Here is a 19,565-nt window from a genome sequence, read left to right as displayed (position 1 = left end):
AAGAAACAATGTGTTGGATCATCGTCCTGCTGAAAGACCATCCAGCAACACAATCGAAATGTTCTGGCAGATATTTGAATATACATTTCCAAACATTTAAAACTTTTTATAAATCCATGCAACTTAAGGTTCCGAGCACTTCTGGAAGAGAAGTTGCCCCACAGCATCACAGATCCTCCACTATACACAACAGCGTATAATCTTAAGCATATTAATCCTTATTTCAGTTAGCTAAGATGGAAATAAAGTTCAACAATCATAATTTAACTATGAACTACTGCAAGATACTTAATAAATAAAATAAGCTTTTAGAGCTTGTCAAAACAATGAAATTACTAATAAAAACAAAGAGTCATGCAAAATTCCTTCAATTCCAACAGATTGTAGCATAGTAATCGGATCCAAGCTGAAAGATAAATGGGACAATGTTTCTGCAGCCTTGAAAAACCAAACAATTTGATAGTGAACTAGAGCTTAAAATGCTTCCCTTAATGTTTATGCAAATTGTGAATTGCATCAGCCAGTAGGACTGACTCAGTACCATTGGCTGAGCCGAGTCAGCCCATCTCGTTTAGTTTTTAGCTGGTGTGAAAACAATATGAAGCACGTGTGCGCACATCCTGTGATTATCTTTCAAGGTTGTTTGAGGTCAACAGGGCCTGTCCAAAGACATACTGAAGACAAGTTAAGCTGTAAACTTTCAGTATTGTTTTGAAAGATAACTATCTGCAGCCAGCATTAAAATCATATTTTATCACATCTAAGTTGAACTCTTCCTTAACCCTACACCCACCATTTCAGGGAAGCTGACAGTAAATGACCTCCCAATGTTTTGTGAAAAACAAATTAGTCTCACTTATTTCTTTCCATTATTTTTTTAAAATGAATACATTTATTCAAGTCAAAGGTTAGGTTTTTTTGTTTTTTTTAACTTATTTCTGAAGAAATAAAACTCATTCATCTTAACCAGGCATGTCATTAAGGGTGGAGGGTTTTTAGCTCAAGCACAAAGCTAAGTGAATCCTTTCTGCATGGAGTTTGCATGTTCTCTCAGTGCATGCATAGATTGTTCAGTGCACAATCCAAAGACATGACTGTAAGGTTAAGTGTGTGTTGCTGTTTTTTTTTAATGGATATCCGATGAACTGGTGACCTGACCAGGGTCTACCCTGCAATCCCAAGAACAAAACAGTGACGAATATTTATTTCTTTAAACTTCATATTTTAATGTCTTCAAACTTAAAACAAAAAAAACATTGAATACAATCAAATGGTGATTTCTTAAGAATGTAATCAACAGTGATAAAAGTACACACTGAGATGGACTGTGGTTTTACAGTAAGGCATTGCACAAAGTCAGTAAGCAGAACAGACAAAATTATCCGTCTAAAGCTTAATCCTTATTTAAATTTTTTCTTTAGAGTTCACTGATTCTTTACAGATACAAAAATCACTCAGACACACGAATGCAAGCTTAAATTTGTACAATTACACACCACACCGCTGATTTGGCTTACACCACCATTTGACTGTTGCAAACAAAAAGATGGCTATTTGGCAGCGGGCAACAAACAATGCGCAGCTAAATGAATCCTTGTTTCTTACCAATGCGATTTAAAGAGCTTTAGTGTGACTGTTACATTATCCGGTCCTACTATAATGTGCAGATTACATTTAAACAAAGAAACATTTAATCCATTTAGTTAATGACAAACATTTAAAATATGACCGCAGTGCTTTTAATGCTTGCCCACTAACCCATGTTTTGATGAAATTAGCAGAGCAACATAAAGTGTTCTGAATAAACATAGGCCACCACATTACGGCTGACAGGTAGAAGCACCACTGTTCGATGGGAAAACTTGCATCCTGATTATACCACATGCTCCATTGCCCTGCAAAGCTTTGTAGAGAGAAATCCTCAAGGTTGCTATATCCCATATCTCCATGTCGGATTAAATTCGATGGTGTGCATGAGGAGTAACTATACTCGACAGAGAGCACAGTTGCCCTTCAATCATCAAGGCCAAAATAAACATCCCTAATGTCCGATAACATTTTTGATTTCATGGGTCTGAGCTGCTTTGGCAGCACAAGGAGAACCAACGCAGGAATTTACAACTTAAGAGGAGAACTAATTTTAAACTGGAACTTTTAGTGTTTTATTACCAGCTGCAGGTCACAAAGTAGGTGCTGATTTCTGTTTGCTTAGCTAAATTTAAGCAATTAAACTGAAATGCGAAAGAGGTCTGAGGGGGACAAAATTCACTAAAGATGAAAGAAAAATGTTTTGGTCATTTTTTTGTTGCCACGTGTAAACAAAAAACTGGTTCTTCCCTGACTTTGTTCTACTTTTTCAAAATTTTATTTAAACAATTCTAAGATCACGGTAGTTTGGCAAACATAAAAAAATAAAAATAAAAAAAAAAAAATCGAGAAAAGAAACCTGCATCTAAACGATAAATAATTGAAAAAGAAAAATATTTCCAAGGAATAAACCTACTTTGAAGCAAAAGAAAGAAAATACATCTAATGACTCCCATGTTTGGGATTTCATTGGAAGCCAGTTTTTCACATTGGATGAAATGCTTTGTATGCATCAACATCCATGTTAAATATTACCATAATTTTTTTTTTTCAGTGCAGCTGTTGGAAACTAAAAAACATAAGAAAAGTAGATTTTTGAGACTTTGTATGGCTTTGTACACACAAAATAAAACTCATTTAAAAAGTGCATCAGTACCTAATGTTTAACGTGTATTTTGCCCGCCAACTTAACAGTTATTACACAATTATAGGTGCCAAGATATAAATCGGTGTTTGAAGCAACATTTTCCCTCAGTATATTTTCAAGCAGATTAATGTCAGTGTGATCAACTCTCAGAAACAGACTCTTTTTGCCACAAGGCACTTAGTACCATCGTTAAAATCTTCCAGCAACACAGCTGATGATTTAGCAGTATCATTTTACTTAGGAATGTGATAATTGATATTTGAGCACTGCTACTGCTACTTACCAGAACTGCAGAGAATAATTTGTCAATAGCAGATGCAAAATAATTTGGTGGGAAATCTCCATAAAACTCCCTTGTTGTACGGTACAGAAGGTGCTGACCCAACCTACGCATTTTACTTGACCATGCTGAAAAAGTCATATGCCGCCTTACAGCACCACGCATGTTGCCATAGAAACTCTGCAGTGCTTTTACGGTGCTTGCGTATAGCAGCGTGCTTGGTAGGAATGTGAACCCTGTATTAACATAAACACAGTTTCTCTGAAAAAAAAACTAACCAAAGCATGATGTAATTACAAATGTAAATGGACAACAATAAGTAGGATTTACATTGGATGACGCTTTACAAATGTAAATTCAGCTGATAAGCTTGAGCATAATTAAGAATTTTCCTTCCTGCATGTGCAAAGCTCCATATATTACAACATATGATTACGATCAGGTGAAATGTTTTACTTGAAAGCTGGCTAGAAGCCCCCATCAGAACCGCATGCTTTAAAGAATCAACCCCACAAATCATCACTGTGCAATTATTAACTAAATTCATTTAAAAATCAAAAAGAGTGAGTTTGACTATAGTTTGAAATATCTGAAACCAACTTAAGCTTTGTTAAAGCCTAAAGGAGAGGATGAATGTGACCTTTCTGTAGTTATTTTGACATTTTCTCCGTCTTTAAACCACCTCGCAACCTTTCTCTCCCTATGGCGTGTTCAGCAGAGGATCGTCTGTTTCCAGCTGAGCCAGCTGCCGGCGCAGACTGTTCACTTTGTTCTGAAGCTCCTTGTTGTACTCGATTATGTGCACCATTTCGTCGTAAGCCTCATCCAAACACTTGGACGAGCGGTTCCAGCGAAGGAAAACTCCTGGAACAGAACAACAGGACGACAGGGTGAGTCATAAAGAAAATCCAGTACGGGTATAGTCTCACACAATTATGTACTGCTATGAAAATCTTGGTCAATGCGTATGTTTAACATACAGTTGAAACCAGATATTTACATGCTCCAAATACAAACACAAACACACTTACTCGCTTATTTCTCACCGTCTGAACTTAAGTCAGACCAAAGTTATCCTGTTTTAGGTCTGTTAGATTTACCAACATTATTTCTAATTGCTAAATGTCCCAGTAATGAGAAAATGATTTGTCAGAGTGTCTTCAAAAATCAGAAGGTTACATACAGAATGAATGATTACAGTCTCTAATAAATGGGAGAAACTAAAAAAAGAGGATGATGTCTTGTCTTTGGAAAGCTCTCATAGGTTAAATGACACATGTGAGTTAATTTCATTCCCACACGTGGATGTATTTTAGGGCTACACCTGGAACACACTGTTTCTTGTCTGCAGTTTGAAAAAAAAAAAATATATATATAAATATATATATATATATATATATATACATTCCTGATACTAACCAAATATATTCGAAGAAAGTTACAAATAAAAATCTCTGGTTTTCAGCAAATAGAAATAATGTTGGTAGTTGTAACTGAACTAAAACAGGAGAAGCTTGGTGATTTATCTTAAGACAGAGAAAAAATGTTGTCTCCTGAAGCTGTTTAGGTAGTTGATAGTGTAAATATTTAGTAGAGGAAAGACAGAAAGTCTTCTGGAAGAAGAAAATGCAACTCAAACAGTCCTCAATCACTGTGTTGGTGAAGGACCTATAATGAATACATCTATAAGCAAATATTTTTACCAAAACTTTGTGCCAGACTGGTTTATGACTGACTGCAGATTGTTGTTACATAAATTCGTGAGCAATTCCTGAAAGCAAAGGTTCAGATATATGTGCGCCTTACAAGCAGAGTGTTGGATCCTTTTCATAATCAAATAAGACATTTTTTGTCTGATTTTCTTTATTTCTGTCAAACTTAATTAGTGAAATGTAGCCAGAATTCAACATTAATGAGTGTTACAAACAGATGCACAGACTGTGTGAATAAGTTAAAACTGGTTTGTTCTATAAAGTAATATTTACTAACCACAACAAAATTTATTTAAACCTTTTTTTTCCTCCCCAATTCTAAACATGTGACAGAGTAATTTGCATTTACTACTGAGGACATCCAGTTGTTCCCATTTAAAATAATCTGCAGTAAAATCTGACAAGATTGCATCAGCAATCATGTGAAAGCTTTCCATCAACCTTTTGTCCTTGCTGATGTCCCCATCAGCAGCTGGAGATCCGGTGTTGGCTGCAGTCTTTCAAATTGACCCAAAAATGTGGATCATGTTCAAGTAAAAGCGCTTCGTAAGCAGAACCTCGTGGGCTCCGGCGAGTTCTCAAATATCTGCTTCAACTTCGTTTTGAATGAGGGTGTTGGTTTAAAGCTTTAGGTGGGGGAAGCCTTTTGCACAGAAAGCCTGAACCCTTTGACCCCTGCACAGATTACCCCTCCCCCAATTTCAACTTATGAAAGGTCGAACACAAAGTCCCTATCACTGGTTCTGACCTTTCATTTTGAAACAGAAAATCGTTTACTCTGGAGACATTCAAAATTACATTTCTGAATTGTACTCCCAAACGTATTTTGCATATGAACCTCATTGGCTCTGAAATACTTTGGATTAATAATATGACCAGTTTTGTTTCACCATCTAACGTGGCGAGGTCTTCAATTAGCTACAAAATGTTTATAGTCTCTTTTCAAAATGTTAACGCAGCTTTCAATAAATCTTAAATGTTTTGATTGTAATAAAATCTCACAAAAACATTTTAAAATATTAGACAAGCAATTACAAATACAAAGGTATTGGTTGCTGCTCAATACTAACAAGATAATAAAGCACAGGTTTTTCGACTTTAATGAGCTTTCACTTATTATCTGGTTATGACTCTTCACTGCCATGTCTATTAGAGTTACAGGACTAAGATTAGCCTAATGTGATTTATGATGGTGAACTGAGCTGGTAGAAAGATGTTATATGTTGGGAAGGATTGGCAGGCTCAGGTGACGATGACGATTTACCTTCAGCACACCCTGTAACGCCATGAAGTTAAAAGTGTCTAGCTATTTTCTATTAAATAATTACGCAGAAGGCCTACCTCAAAATGTTAATCCAAGCACAAATAAAGAAATCAAAAACGTTATGCTTTCAAGCACGAATAGTCTCATTCATTTCACTATTCATTTGTACCAAATATTGGTCCAAGGAGCAAGTTTTAGTTCAAATAGAAGCAGGATTTTGCAGTGAGCTAAAGATGTCAATGTTTTCAAAAGCCTACAAAAAGCACATTTTTTGGTCCAATTTTTTTGTTGAGGAGTTAGCTATTTATCATTAATTTGGTCATTAATGTATTTGTTTATTTATTTATTTATTATTCTCGTCATCTATTATTTTAGATTTCAAATGTTAATTATTTTGATATTTTACAGTAATTTTTTCCATCGTGTTTCAGAATATTTCCTGTGTTGCTTCACATCTTTTTCTCCTCGGTTCCTCATCCTCATCCGATTTGTTTAGGGAAATGTTTCTTCCTTTTTTTTTTGAATATGTCCAGTGATCATTTTGTACCCAGGTGTCTGTTTTCAGCTTGAGCAGAGCACTTTGTGTATTAAAGTTTGTATTAACTTGTTTGTATTAAAAGTGCTGAACAGATTAAACTTTGTTGACTGATAGACTCGCTGAGTGAACCTATTATTTCAGTTGTTGATTATCAAAATAAATTCTTAAATATTTTGCTTTTTTTTAACTTTTAGTTTAATATAACTTAATATGCAATATACATTCATGTATCATATAGTGAATCAATGCAAAGTGATTAAGTTGCACTGAATATAAACTTCTGAGTGAGTGGAAACTCAGCTTGTGAAAGCTATAATTTCTGAGATCATTAGCGCCCCCTTCTGGTGAGGTTTGTAGGGAAATACAATCACATCATGGATTAAACTCAGGTCTTTAGCAACAACAGACACATTATTGTACATTTTATTCCTTTACCACAACCAGACTTTGCCAGGTTTCATTTAGCAGCCTTTAAACTAAACTACGTCAAAGCTACACTGTATAGAAACTAGTGGGTAATGAATTCAGTCAGCAATGTAGCCCCCACCCAGTTACAGATTTTACAAATAATCAAACAACTGTAATCTTCAAAGTACATATTTTACTAAGTAAAAGTTGTTCCAGATTTTCTTTTTACATATTTTTTCTTAAGTAAAAAGACCATTTGTCATTCAAAGGTGATTAAATCCTAACAACTTGAAACCTGGAAATGAAACGTAACCCATAAGCAACTGTGTGGTCAAATGGTCTCAGATATTTTTTCTATTTCCTGTTTCAGTTTTCCAACCATTTTAGATTGCTTTATTCTGCAGTTCGAATATGCTTACTTATTAATTGTTGCTACATTTCATCAGCTTTAGTGTAACAGAGATTTTAAAAGTCAAATCAGTGTTCTGTGTTTTTAATTCTAAAAGGTTTTGGAATGGTTACCAGTTTAATGTATTTTCTATATATTCTAGGACTGTAGCTTTGTCTCTGTGCCAGCTACGATTTCAGCCTTTACTTACCTTCCCACAGAAGCAGACTCTGAGGAGCCACAGAGGGCCAGATCACAAGACTGTTGGCCTCGTAAAGGGGGTTAGTCAGATGCTCTAGCTCCTGAGGCCGATTCGCCCATGACCACAGCGACACCGTCTTCTCAGGAAGAGACAGCCTGGCTCTGTGACAAGGGAACAAAAATAAAGCTTGACGTTCATCCTCTGCCAAAAAGAGAAATGAGGCAAAAAGAATCAAGCAGGTGGTTTATACAAGCTGGTAGATCTGCGCGTGGTAACTTGAACTGACCTGTCTGCTGCACAGCTTCCTAGGAAGGTCCCAAACTGGGAGGCATAGGCATGTTCAAAGAGCAGCACCAAGAAGCTCTCATTGAACTCAAAGGAACAGGGAAACTGCCGAAGGATCTGCCACACGCAGTCCAAGAAGAGCAGAAAGACGGGAGCCTCTTGGCGCGGCTTGCTGTTGGAGTAGGCGGACTGGGCGCAGCGCTGCTGGAAATGGTGACCTGCCTGGATAGGTGGTTAAAAAAAAAGGAAGATACTGCCATGACTACAACTCCATCCTAAGTCATAAAAGAACATGAGAGACAGTGAATCAAAGCTCCTGAAGCCTAACCTGGAGCCACTCTCGCTCCACCAGACTCTGGAAGCCTTTAATGGTCCTGCAGGCCGGATCCAAGATGATCTGAGCCAAAGACGTCACCTGCAGGGTGGAGTCTGTCCCCTCTGTACCATGAACGAGCACCGACGCTCCCTCCCTGAAGCACAAACGTGATCATGCTTTTTTTTTTTTTTTTTTCCCCAGAATGTCTCTGTGTAACAATTACAGCTTTCAAATGTTAAGATATATCCTGACCTGTCAATGCACTGGGCAGCCAAGCAAGCAGTGGTGAGGATCTCCTTGATGTGAGTCTGCCAGTTGGAGGCTTCCAGCTTGCTCAGCCAGCGATCCATGCTGTGGGACTGATCGCTGCAGGCCTCCACCAGCTTAATCAGGCTTTCCTGGAGGACGTTGTACCTGAAAATGAACAGATGTTTTTACAGTATAAACGCATATACTTTGACATTTAATATATGTCATAAAACAACTTATTTAAAGTCAAGAAAACATGCACTGCTTTATAACAGTATTACTATAATGTGTAGTGGCTTACAAAATGTTCCTTAAAATTGAGAGGAAAGACTTAAACATTGATGTTCCCAGATGTTTTCCATCCAATCTGACTGATCTTGAACCATTTTGCACAGAAGAAATGAACAAAAAAATCTTACATGCAAAGTCAGTAGAAATATACCTTAAAAGTCTTGCAGCTTTCATTGCATAAAACTATATTAACTCAGGAGAGGTGGATGTAAATGACAGAAAACCATCCCCATAATTACTTTATGTACGTCTGCAACTTAATATTCCAATGAAAGACATTGAAGTTTATGTTTGCAACGTTTTTGCAAACATGTTGCAAACATGTGGCAGCTCACCTTTCAATGGCTTTGTGGATCCTCCTCCACTGCGGGTAGTTACCCTCAGACTCGAACCCGCCGCCTCGAGCTTTGGCCTGCTGGGCGACGTTGATGGTCCGTGTGTCGATTACGTATCCCCGCTTCCCTGGCCTCAGGGTGGCGTTGATGAGCTTCTCGTCTTCTTTGCAGCGCCGCCCGTTGGTGCCGGTGAGGGGCTGCCCCGCTCGCATCATGACCATGCCGTTCTTCTTGTGGTAGTAGCTTAGCACCGGAAAACGCCCGCCATGGCGGAATGTAGCTGCTTTCCTGAGAGTGTCATCGTCAATGCTTTTAGGAACCGCCACTAGAGGGGGGTATGACGAACATACGGTGAAGTCTTTGTTGACTTCACTCAGTCGCCACTCATCTGTCTGAGAGAAGGAATAGTGTTGTGTTATATGTGGATATAAATGAGTGCCACAGACCTCAAATCCAGGTATGATGAATATTCTTCTGATTAATCATCAATATACCATCGATTCCAAATCCTTAAAAGCGTCCCGAGGAAGAAATGAATTCCACCCGTCTTCAATAACTTCAAACATGGGCCGGTAGAAGAAAGGATACATCAGAGAGACAGAGTCAAGTGTGGACAGAGCCTAGAGAGAGAACAAACATATGAAACAATGTTAGTGAGAATGCACAGAATTTCTCTATGCCCAATAAAAAAAGCTCTATACCCTGTGCTGGAGCCTTTACCTCAATAGAGCTGGCGATGTTCAGACACTCATCCATGCCAGGAATGTCGAGCTGGATCACCCTCAGATCTTTGCATTTAACTATGATGTTTCCAACAGAGCCAACGAATCTAAAAGACAAACAGTTCAGATTTTCTTAGAGTAAAATATCCTGTCAGAACAGATTTAGGTTCTCCAACCAGTGTAGATATTGATGAGTCACCATCTGGATGTCTACACTAATTAGCGTCATGTAGTCGAAGTATACGTGGTGGTAACCATTCCTCAAACTCTTCTTTGTGTGAATACTTATGTACTGTATTTGAGCTTCTATTTTCCACCATACCAATAAAGTTTAACCAGTCTGCATGGACGAAAGTGGAAAAAAAACTAAAACATGAGGTGAAGGATTTAAAATAGTCTCTCTGCACTGCATCTTTTTAAGTATTACAGTATTCAGTATTGGTAGCTCCTGACAATATTTACTACTGCAAAATCAAAGTGCACTGAGGTCATTTTTGCAGCCCTATACCAAAAAAAAAAAAAAAAAAAAAAGCCTCACAGAAAACTAAATCTGAAACAAGGTGTGAATTTATGCTCACCCCCCTTCACCATTAGAGCTTTTGGTCTTTTGCTGAATGTCTCTACCAGCTTTACACATCTACAGACTAATAAAATGCAGCCCAATCTTTGCAAAATAGTTAAAAGTTCAGTCAGACAGGATGGAGACCATCAGTATATATTTACAAGTCTGTCCAGTGATTCTTAATTGGATTTAGTGGTGGACTAAGACTGGAGTATTCTAACATATTAACATGCTGTGATCTAAAACATTTCATTGCAGCCCTAGATGTGTTGGTTCATTGTCCTGCTGGAAGGTGAACATTTACTACAGTTTCACATCTTTTTTCCAGCCTCTAACAGCTCCAGGATAACCCGGTATTTGACTCTGACCAGCTTTCCTCGTCTTGCTGATGAAAATCATTCCCACAGAATTATGTTGCTACCACAATGATTTGTTATGGGGATGGTGTTTTTAGACTGCTAATGCAGTGTTGGTTTTCAATTACACAAATGTCTACAGGTCAAGTACCTCCTGAAGACAAGTGGTTGCAAGAGATTTTAGTTAGAGGTCTCCAAATAGCATGTGTGCCAAACTTTTCAGATTTTTATTTGTAAAAATGGTTTTTGAAGACCTGTTTATTTCATCATTGTTTGATGAAACCAAAGAAAATCCCTTTTTTTATGGAGTTAGTTCATAACAATTAAGCGAAAAAACCGTAAAATCCAGCAGCTGTACGGATATCACCTTTTCTCTATGGAGTCTATGTTTGAATGGAGGAGCCAAAGCTCCTCCGTGTTGTCCTGTCTGGAGGAGAGAATCAGATGGTGGCCGGTTAAGCACAGAGTTCCCTCCACGGTGGGCATAAAGGGTCGGTGCAGGACCACCCCGTCCACTCTGGGGGTCTTTATCAGTTCAGCAAACTCCATGATCTATGATAAGAAATATCAGAAGAGACTTCACGAATACGGAGGCAACATTAGAAAAGAGGCTGTTTTTAAGGCATTTACACTGATAAGCTCACGTCATTGATCAAAGCAGCTGGTAAAAAAAACATATAAAGTGTCCTGGTCGATTTCGACAAGATATCAATGACATTATGTCAGCTGGGTGGTTAGCAAGACTCAGGAAGTAAGGTGGCTAACATTAGCTAGCTGCTTGATTATAGCACAACCAGATTAATTTAACCAAAAACAAAGATAGTAACCTCTATATAAACGGTAAAATGGCTTCGTTAGATGCTATGCAAACACAGAGATTAACGACAGACGTTTTTCATCGATGCTACAGAAATGTTTTTAAATCAGTTACCTGATATTTTCTTATTAAGCAGCTGAGCGAGGCAAGTACGTTCGCAAAAACACACCGGCCGGAAACAACTGACTCGATAAATTTAGCCCCGGGTCCGCGCGGGTAAAAAGCATTTCTTGCTCTAAAAAGACGTCAGATCAGAGTCAGACCCTGTCCTATGTGTTTACAAATTTACATTACAAGAATATGTAATGTAAACACTTACATAAGAAACGGTAACTCGCATTAATGTTTACTGCATCTTGTATCTTTAAGAAATAACACTAGGTGGCGACATACAAATGCAGAATATAGTTTTACGGTTTTTAAAGCGTTTGTTTTCTAAGTTATTTATTTATATACGATATTTGTATGGAAAGCTATTTCAGCCAAAATTAAATAAATAAATAAATCAGTCAAAATTAAATTGGCTGTAATAGCTTTCCACTTCGACATTAAAATGTATTTTAGTAATAACTTCAGCCAAAAAAGCCTAAATTTGTTGATCATGAGTGATTTTTTAAAACAATAAAAGAGTAAAATACTTTACAAGCTCTGTATGTCTGAAACTATACTTGCTGTACAAATTGCATTTAGAAACACCAATGAACAACAAAGAACAGACGTATCATGAATGATGTTTTACACCAGTCTCTCAATGTTCCCATTGCAGATGACAGTTTGACATTTACCGATTAGCTCTGAGCATTGTCTACTGACTTTCAGCACTCTTAATCACCCTCCAAACCTACATTATTACTCACACAAGAGTTTTGCTCTGATTCAGATAAAGGCCAACTCAGTGATGATTCACTCCCTTGGTTTGACCAGGCAAAACATTTTTTTTGTTTGCATTCCTGTTTATATGAAGATATTTTGGGCACGTTGAATCACAGGATTCTGGCAGATCACATAATGTCTTTAATGTGGGAGCTGAGTTGTGCGTGCTAAAACAGTTCAAATTAAAATGTACTTTATTGTGTGGTTAAGTTGATGTGGCCACCATGGAAAACGGCATAAAAGACTTGTGTTTTATACTTAGGCGTGGATGAGATTTGGTCTGAAAAGTTGAAGTCTGGACATTGATGGGATGTCAAAGTTGACATGTTGCCTCATTGTAAGGATTGGGACAACACAACTGCCAACAGTGGCAGATTGAGTTCATGGTCTACATCAGGGGTGCTCAAAGTCTGTCCTCGAGGGCCGGCATCCTGCATGTTTTGGTTCTCTCCCTGGTTTAGCGCACCTGGATCAAGTAATGGCTCGTTAGAGGCCTAAGAGGAACATTGACAAGCTGAAAAGATTGTTACCACCACCAGGGAGAGAACTAAAATGTGCAGGATGCCGGCCCTCGAGGACCGACTTTGGGCACCCCTGGAAGGGGGATTGGACCTGAGATTGGGTCCCAGTTATAAAGGGGTCAGATTTCTCAGCCTCTCTCAGAAAGTTTACTATAGTATTAGTAAGGGAACTGTTGAACCTGTTGACCCTCAGATTAAGAAGTAGTGTGACTCTTGTCCTGGCCAGGGAACAGAAACTTGATCTTCACCCTTGCAGAGTTTCTTAGGTAATCATGGAAGCTCAGTTATCTGGATCAAATATGTTTTGAGGAATTGGAAAAAAACCAATGTTTGTGTCTCTCATGGTATTTTGTTTGAGAGCATGGATTACCTGAGTTGTTTTTAATTGCTTTCTGGTCCTTTGTTGCTCAAAAGAAGACCTATGTCCACATTCTATTTAGACAAACTCAAGCTTGTTTCCAGTGTGGATTGGACTCCGCCCAGGATGTACCCTTGTTCCAAAGCTTGTCTGTGGCGTTCATGGACAGGGGCTCCGACAATGGTGGTGGAGCGGAGGGTAAGAGAATGATCTAATCTGTGTTCTTTGGACAACATGGCTCTGTTGGCACATTCACACCATTACCTTCATTCAGTCTACACCGTACATGATTTAGAAATGTGCAATAGAAACTGATTGTGAAATTGATGAGAATAATCTGAAACCAGTGATGAAATGTCAGAACAAAAAACAGAGTAAATATTTACACGGGAACAAATGGACACAAGCCACCTCTGCCAACTGTTAGGACTGAGGTCAAAGCTTTGCCCCATTTAACAACCAACCAGAAGTGCTACTGCCTGCTGCCCAACTCACAGCATGCAGCCATGTCTGATCATCTCTGTGAAGTGATGCGGCTCTGAAAATGAGATACCAGAGAAGCTGGCCAGCCAGTGCAAAATGTGACAGCTAAAGGGAACGCCTCAATTTCATTTTGCAATCCATCTACATTGTACTTCAAAAACATTTATAACAATACAGTAACACTATCATTTCTAAAGCTTAGTTGGATGTCAGTGAAATAAAGATTTAGAAATGCATTAAAAGTCTAATGGAGTTTGACAGGTGTTTGGTTTCAGCACGTTTGACGTTTCACAGTTGAAAGTGAAACATCAATTCTAACATCAATTCTATGTCTCTACCAAGTTTACACATCTAATTACCAAGAAGTCTTGCCTGTTCTTAGGAAAATACTTGAAAATCACGTCATTTTGACTCAGCCATGAAAAACATGAACGTGAACATCTCTGTGTGGATGCAAACCTTAACCCCACTCATCAGTCTCCAGGCTCCAACTGTAATGTTCAGACCTGAGGACCCGAAATCTCAGTCAGACACAAAGTAAAAATCAATAAGGTCTTTATTGAGGACCAGGTATAGGGACGGGGAACCACGAGCAAGGAACAGGAACCTCTGAGGACAGAGAAACAGGTTAGAGGGTTGTAGGTAGGAGGGGAAGGCCAAAAGTCTGTAAGGGAAAAGATCACTAACCTTCCTGGTGTTGTGGGGGATGAGGGATCCAGGTAGCACAGTGGAAGAGACAAGTGGCACACCTAGGGAAGGACAGGACTGGGAGGCACAGGGTTTAGGACAGGCAGGACCAGACAAACGTATCTGAGGGTTGGGCGAAGAGCAGTGGTCAGGTCACGGAAAAAGGGTCCAGTACTAGCAGGCAATCTCAGGCAGACAATATCCAAGGGCGAGGCAGGAGGCAGAGGTCAAAAGGCAGAAACAGGGTCGAGACCAGAAAACAGAAGCCAGTGAAGAATCCGACGTGGGCAAGGCAAGGCAGGAAAATCCAAGGGTCAAAAATGTGTTCGTGATCGTGGTCAGGTCAGGAAGAACGCTGGATATCTACTCACTCGGTGGCTTTCAAAAATCTGGCACCGTCTGCCTGCCTGAGAGCTGAATATAACTGCTGGTGAACAGGTGGAAGGCATGAGTCTGATTGTGCTCCAGCGCAGCAGCATGCAGGTGAACCAGATGAGCTTGATGAGGAGTACAGAGGAGAGAAACATAGCAGGCAGACGGGCCAGAAACATGACACTAACAGATTCAGTTCTAGGATTTAGCTTTGTTTGGCATAAAACTGTACAGCTGGCGAAACCTGGACGTGTCTTTAGCTGCTTTGAACATCTTTCACTTGTGAATGTCTCAATTGGTCTATAAATGGAAGACATTACTAACAGGAGTTATTGAGCTCCTTTTAACAATTATCTTGGTAGAAGGTCACAGTGCAAAGGTTCTTAACTGATGTGCTAAAGTTTATTTGTTAAGGAGTAAACGTACATGAATGAGTACAAATAGTCAAAATAGACAAAAGCAAGATCAGACCCATGATGCCTCAGAGAAATGCATGAGAGATTAAAGAAATATCTGCCAATGGGGTCCTTATTTGGTGCGATGATGATTAAAAAAAAAAGAAGAAACAAAATATTTTTGTTGTTTTTTTTGACATATCCCTTTTTACATCTCTCCTGAAAACGGTAATCACTAACAAAAGAACTATCATATGGATCATGTGCTTGACAGACAACCTCCTAAGAAAAAAAAAGAAAAAAAAGAAAAGGACTTCAAAAACAGATTGGTACAGGCGATGTGAGAACTACTGAAACAGACACTCTGCTCTTGGAGGAAACATTCAAAAACAAATTGAACTTAAAAACAAGGACTCAAAGCGGAAGCTACTGAAACTGCCAAACTTTGGGTAAGTAAGTAAGTAAGTAAGTAAGCTTTATTTCTATAGCACTTTTCACAGACCAGAGTCACAAAGTGGTAAATTCTGCTTTGCGAAATGTTGCTTTAGGCAGCAAAAATAAAGCACATGCGAGAACTAAAAGGTTACACAGTCTCATTCTTAAATCAGTACTATTTTTGGAAGATGGAAACTTGGCAGGAGTGCTGTGCCATTTAAAGAGTGCAGACATCTTTCACAAGAATACTTGGACTTCCAATCTTACTTCTCAAGAATCTGTACGCTGAAACATAAATGACATTCTTACAACACTGAGACGGGAGTATGCAACCACAACAGTCTGCTCTGCAAGGCAAAGACTAAGTTTGTGTTTAACGCATGGAGAAAACAGCAACAGAGAGCTAGACGGCAAACATACGTGGGATTACTGTTGTCCAAATCATTTTAAAAGCTGACAAGCGTAATCAACCAAGCATTCCACAAATAACCTAAATACACTATTGAAACAAAATTCTAAGTGTTAGTTCCAGCTTTTTTTGAACAGAAGACTTGCTTTAGACAGATGTTCTGATGAAGACAGACAGCGCAGACCGAAATTCAGTAAGCAATCTAGGAAAGAGGAACAACACTGATTTTCTGCTGACATTTTGCTCTCCCCATTCCAGCGTTGACTATAGGAGGCAGGTCAGAGCGCCTAGCTGAAACATAAATAAATGCAAAAATCCTATCATTGTGAGCTTGTAGTTTATTGTCAATTCCGTAACGCATTATCAACCAAGTTATCAACAGTCAAAACCCTGCTGGTTAAAGCAAAACTCGAGTACAATTTTAACGAGGATCTTCGGAAAACACGGAGAGCTGTCAGGGTTCAGCACCGGACAGCTCCCATCACACTCAAACAGGCAGAGCAGAGCCTGCTGAGCAGAGCACAGCGGAGCTGCAGCGAGGCTGAAGCGGGAATGAACCAATCAGTCTCATGCTTTATATGACCCTTCATGGCAGCTCTGTGGGCACAGTCTAATCACAGACTTACAACCCCTTTGCTCACCCCTGCACTACTCAGCAAAACCTGGAGATAGGAGAAAAGAAAAAAAGAAAAAGCTCAACAAGTCAGAATGTATAGTTTCTGATTAGATAAAACATAAATTTACTGTTAAACTGAGAAACAAAGCAACACACACACACACACACACACACACACACACACACACACACACACACACACACACACACACACACACACACACACACACATATATATATATATATAATAAAAAATGCAAGTTTCCAAACAAGCCTTATGCTCTGTCTCCGGTGCTTTGATAACCCCTGTATGAAATCTAGTGCAACAACAGACTTCACTAGTCATTTTATTAATAATTACTTTATTAATAAATGCTGTTTATTAGTAAATAGAGTTTAGTGTGTTTTATTCTCAGTATTCTCAGTGTAAATACAGTGTGTTTTTTGTTTTGTTTTGTTTTTTAAGGTTTTTCAGTGAACATCAATCAACAAGCAGCATCAGAATAACTAAGTATGCATTTCTGCAGACATTTATGCATTTGTGGAGACATTTACAAGAAGTAAAACAACTCCCCCAACCTTTGAACTGCTCGTGGAGAACTGTTCAGTCCATTTTTCAAAAATCAGACAGAGTACGCCACAACCTAAACTCCACCAACACCATGGCGTACAAGTAGAGAGCATTAATCAGAGCATCAACCAACAGTCCCATGATAACGCTGGAGGATAATTTGACAACAGAATAATAATTTGACAACAGAAACACATTTGTGTAGTAAGTATGAGGAAACATGGTGGGGGGCAGCAGCATTGTGAGGGGATTCATACTGTGAGCAAATGACAGGCAAGCAGAGCTGATGAGAAGTGGAAAAGAGCAAACGCACAAAAATCCTAGAGGGAAACCTGATGTAGATAAAAGAAATTCGGGTGAAGCTTTACGTTGCATTCATGCAACCAAACTAAACGTGTTGCATACAGCCAGAGGCACGCACACGTCTGGCATGTCAAAGCATTTTGATTTTTGTTTTGACACTCTGTGGTCTGTTCTCGCTCGCTTTTAGTTGCGCTTGTGACGTTTCTTCAATGAAAAGGGACGCAGGCTTGTAGGAAAACCCTTTGCAGGGTTTGCATTCCTTTCAAGCGGCAAGATTCCCGACAAAAGAATCATTCCGAAGTGTCACAGTGATGATTCTGCGTCACGCAGTCCTCCGACAGAAACTGTTTTGGGAGCCTCAAAGGAGACGCTAGATGGCAACCTAGCTGGGTGGTGGGTGCTGAATGTCTCTGTGTGTGTGTGATTGTGTGTAAGAGAGTAGGGAAGAGGTGGGGGGGATAAATTACGTCGGCGTGGGACAGTGGAGGGACTGACGGTCTGCTCATGGCAGCTTGCAGCTGGAGGCGAGCAGCAGAGAAGGAGAAGAACATAACCGAGCGGAATGGAAGAAAACTGAGCAGAGACGGTGTTGGACCACAGCTGGATGCGAGGGGTTCTAAATGAAAGTGTTTACACAGACAGATTAACGTGACCAGGTGGGGGATAGGTCTGCAGTGGAGAGGGAAAGGGGGGAGTGGGGGGGAAGGCGGGAGAGGGGGAGAGAGAAAAAAAAAGATGCGCTGCGTCTCCCGTGACGCTGGCGCGCAGTTTGGGGACGGAGTCCGCGGCGGCGACGCGCTGACACCCCGCTTTTAGATGGAGCCAATATTTGGGGTGCAGCAAAACAGGTGTCAGGGAAGTGTCGTCACGAACCCCGGAAGCCGGAGGAGGAGGTGGGAACATCAGAGGGAAAGATGGCAGCGAAATCCGATGGTCGCGGGGTCGTCACCGGTTTCGCCCAGCTGCACAACCTGGACGAAGTGGTGGGGACGGGAGAGGACGACGCGCAGGACGGCAGCTCCTTCCACATCTGCCACTGCTGCAACACCTCGTCGTGCTACTGGGGCTGCCGGAGCGCCTGCCTGCATTACCTCCGGAGGAAGGGGAGAGGGAAGGGGAGGGATGCGGGGCGACCACCGCAGGAGGAGCGCCTCTGGCTGGACTGCCTGTGGATCGTCCTGGCGCTGCTGGTGTTCTTCTGGGACGTGGGCACCGATCTGTGGCTGGCCGCCGACTACTACCACAAGCGGAACTTCTTGTGGTCCAGCCTGACTCTGTTCTTCGTGCTGGTGCCCTCGGTCCTGGTCCAGATCCTGAGCTTCAGGTGGTTTGTGCAGGATTACACCGGCGGCGGATTGGGCTCCGTGGAGGGACTCAGCAGTCGGAGGGCTACGGCTGGTTTCCAGAGGGACAGGTGCTGTCGCCTGTCTGTCTGGGTCTGGCAGACTGTCATTCACATCTTTCAGATGGGACAAGTGTGGAGGTAGGGCAAACTTTTAGCTTAAACTTAAAAAAAAAAAAAAATCTCATCAACTCCTTCAAAGAGAAGTCTATCTATCCTCCATCTCCGTCTCCCCCGCTGTCACCTGGTATAACCCGGGTCTTGTGTACATGACTTGGGTGAAAATCAGCACCGTAGTGAACCTCTTTACGTTCGCCTCCCAGTCTCCACTGCTGTGCACATGTCTGCATTTCGTTTCATGTGCCTCGCATTTTAACGCTCTCGGCTACAAATTCCCCGTCCTCTCGGGCTCTCAGGCAGACGTGTCCACACATCTGGATAGAAATTGCACCGAGATTGCTGAATGCGCCATTGCGCTGTGTGAGGAAGGGGGAGAAGGCGGCTATTTGTTCAAAAAAGAGGGCCAGCTGAAAGCTTGCAATGCGTGTGTGCGTTTGCGTATGTGTGCGCGCGTGTACGTGTGTGTGTGTGTGTGTGCGTGTGCGTGTGTGTGTGTGTGTGTGTGTAAGAGAGGGAGCGAAACGTGCTGTTCACATCACAGTGTACAGTCGCCTCGGTTCACCCCCTCGCTCCCATTCACCCCCCCCCCTCCCCCCTTTCCCTCCGCATACACCAACCAGA

The 19,565-nt window shown here is 40.5% G+C and overlaps 2 protein-coding genes and 1 long non-coding RNA gene across 3 annotated transcripts in view; 1 reads left to right on the top strand and 2 right to left on the bottom strand.

Moving 5' to 3' along the window:
• Positions 1-1,274: 1,274 nt before the first annotated feature.
• Positions 1,275-11,775, bottom strand: mtmr9 (myotubularin related protein 9). Its single transcript, XM_008397923.2, has 10 exons — positions 11,574-11,775; positions 11,010-11,194; positions 9,723-9,831; positions 9,497-9,622; positions 9,003-9,394; positions 8,380-8,541; positions 8,140-8,281; positions 7,813-8,033; positions 7,536-7,687; positions 1,275-3,878 (listed from the first exon to the last, which is right to left on the bottom strand). The coding sequence occupies exons 2-10, from the start codon at positions 11,189-11,191 to the stop codon at positions 3,715-3,717; spliced, it is 1,650 nt and encodes a 549-aa protein (XP_008396145.1). The 5' UTR covers positions 11,192-11,194; positions 11,574-11,775; the 3' UTR covers positions 1,275-3,714.
• A 2,457-nt stretch (positions 11,776-14,232) lies between these two features.
• LOC103457631 (uncharacterized) lies at positions 14,233-14,936 on the bottom strand. The gene is made up of 2 exons (XR_532457.2): positions 14,382-14,936; positions 14,233-14,303 (listed from the first exon to the last, which is right to left on the bottom strand). It is a non-coding gene; the product is annotated as an uncharacterized LOC103457631 (long non-coding RNA).
• Positions 14,937-16,969: 2,033 nt separating this feature from the next.
• Positions 16,970-19,565, top strand: part of xkr6b (XK, Kell blood group complex subunit-related family, member 6b) — a 15,161-nt gene continuing 12,565 nt past the window's right edge. Inside the window, exon 1 of the mRNA XM_008397924.2 lies at positions 16,970-18,965. Within this exon, the coding sequence (XP_008396146.1) occupies positions 18,397-18,965 (569 nt within the window). The 5' untranslated portion in view covers positions 16,970-18,396. The remainder of the gene's footprint in view (positions 18,966-19,565) is intronic.

Source organism: Poecilia reticulata, linkage group LG21 (assembly GCF_000633615.1).
Source record: "Poecilia reticulata strain Guanapo linkage group LG21, Guppy_female_1.0+MT, whole genome shotgun sequence".
In the NCBI taxonomy this organism is placed as follows: Eukaryota; Metazoa; Chordata; class Actinopteri; order Cyprinodontiformes; family Poeciliidae; genus Poecilia; species Poecilia reticulata.
The sequence above is the reverse complement of the archived record's forward strand: the minus strand, read 5'-3'. Positions and strand labels throughout refer to the sequence as shown.

Coding starts and splice junctions, on each gene's coding strand:
- mtmr9 (XM_008397923.2), bottom strand. CDS start 11,191: ATGGAGTTTGCTGAACTGATAAAGACCCCCAGAGTGGACGGGGTGGTC. Junction 8,542..9,002: donor ATCCACAAAGCCATTGAAAG/GTGAGCTGCCAC, acceptor GTTCATTTTCAG/GTACAACGTCCTCCAGGAAA. Junction 8,034..8,139: donor TGGAGCGAGAGTGGCTCCAG/GTTAGGCTTCAG, acceptor CCACCTATCCAG/GCAGGTCACCATTTCCAGCA.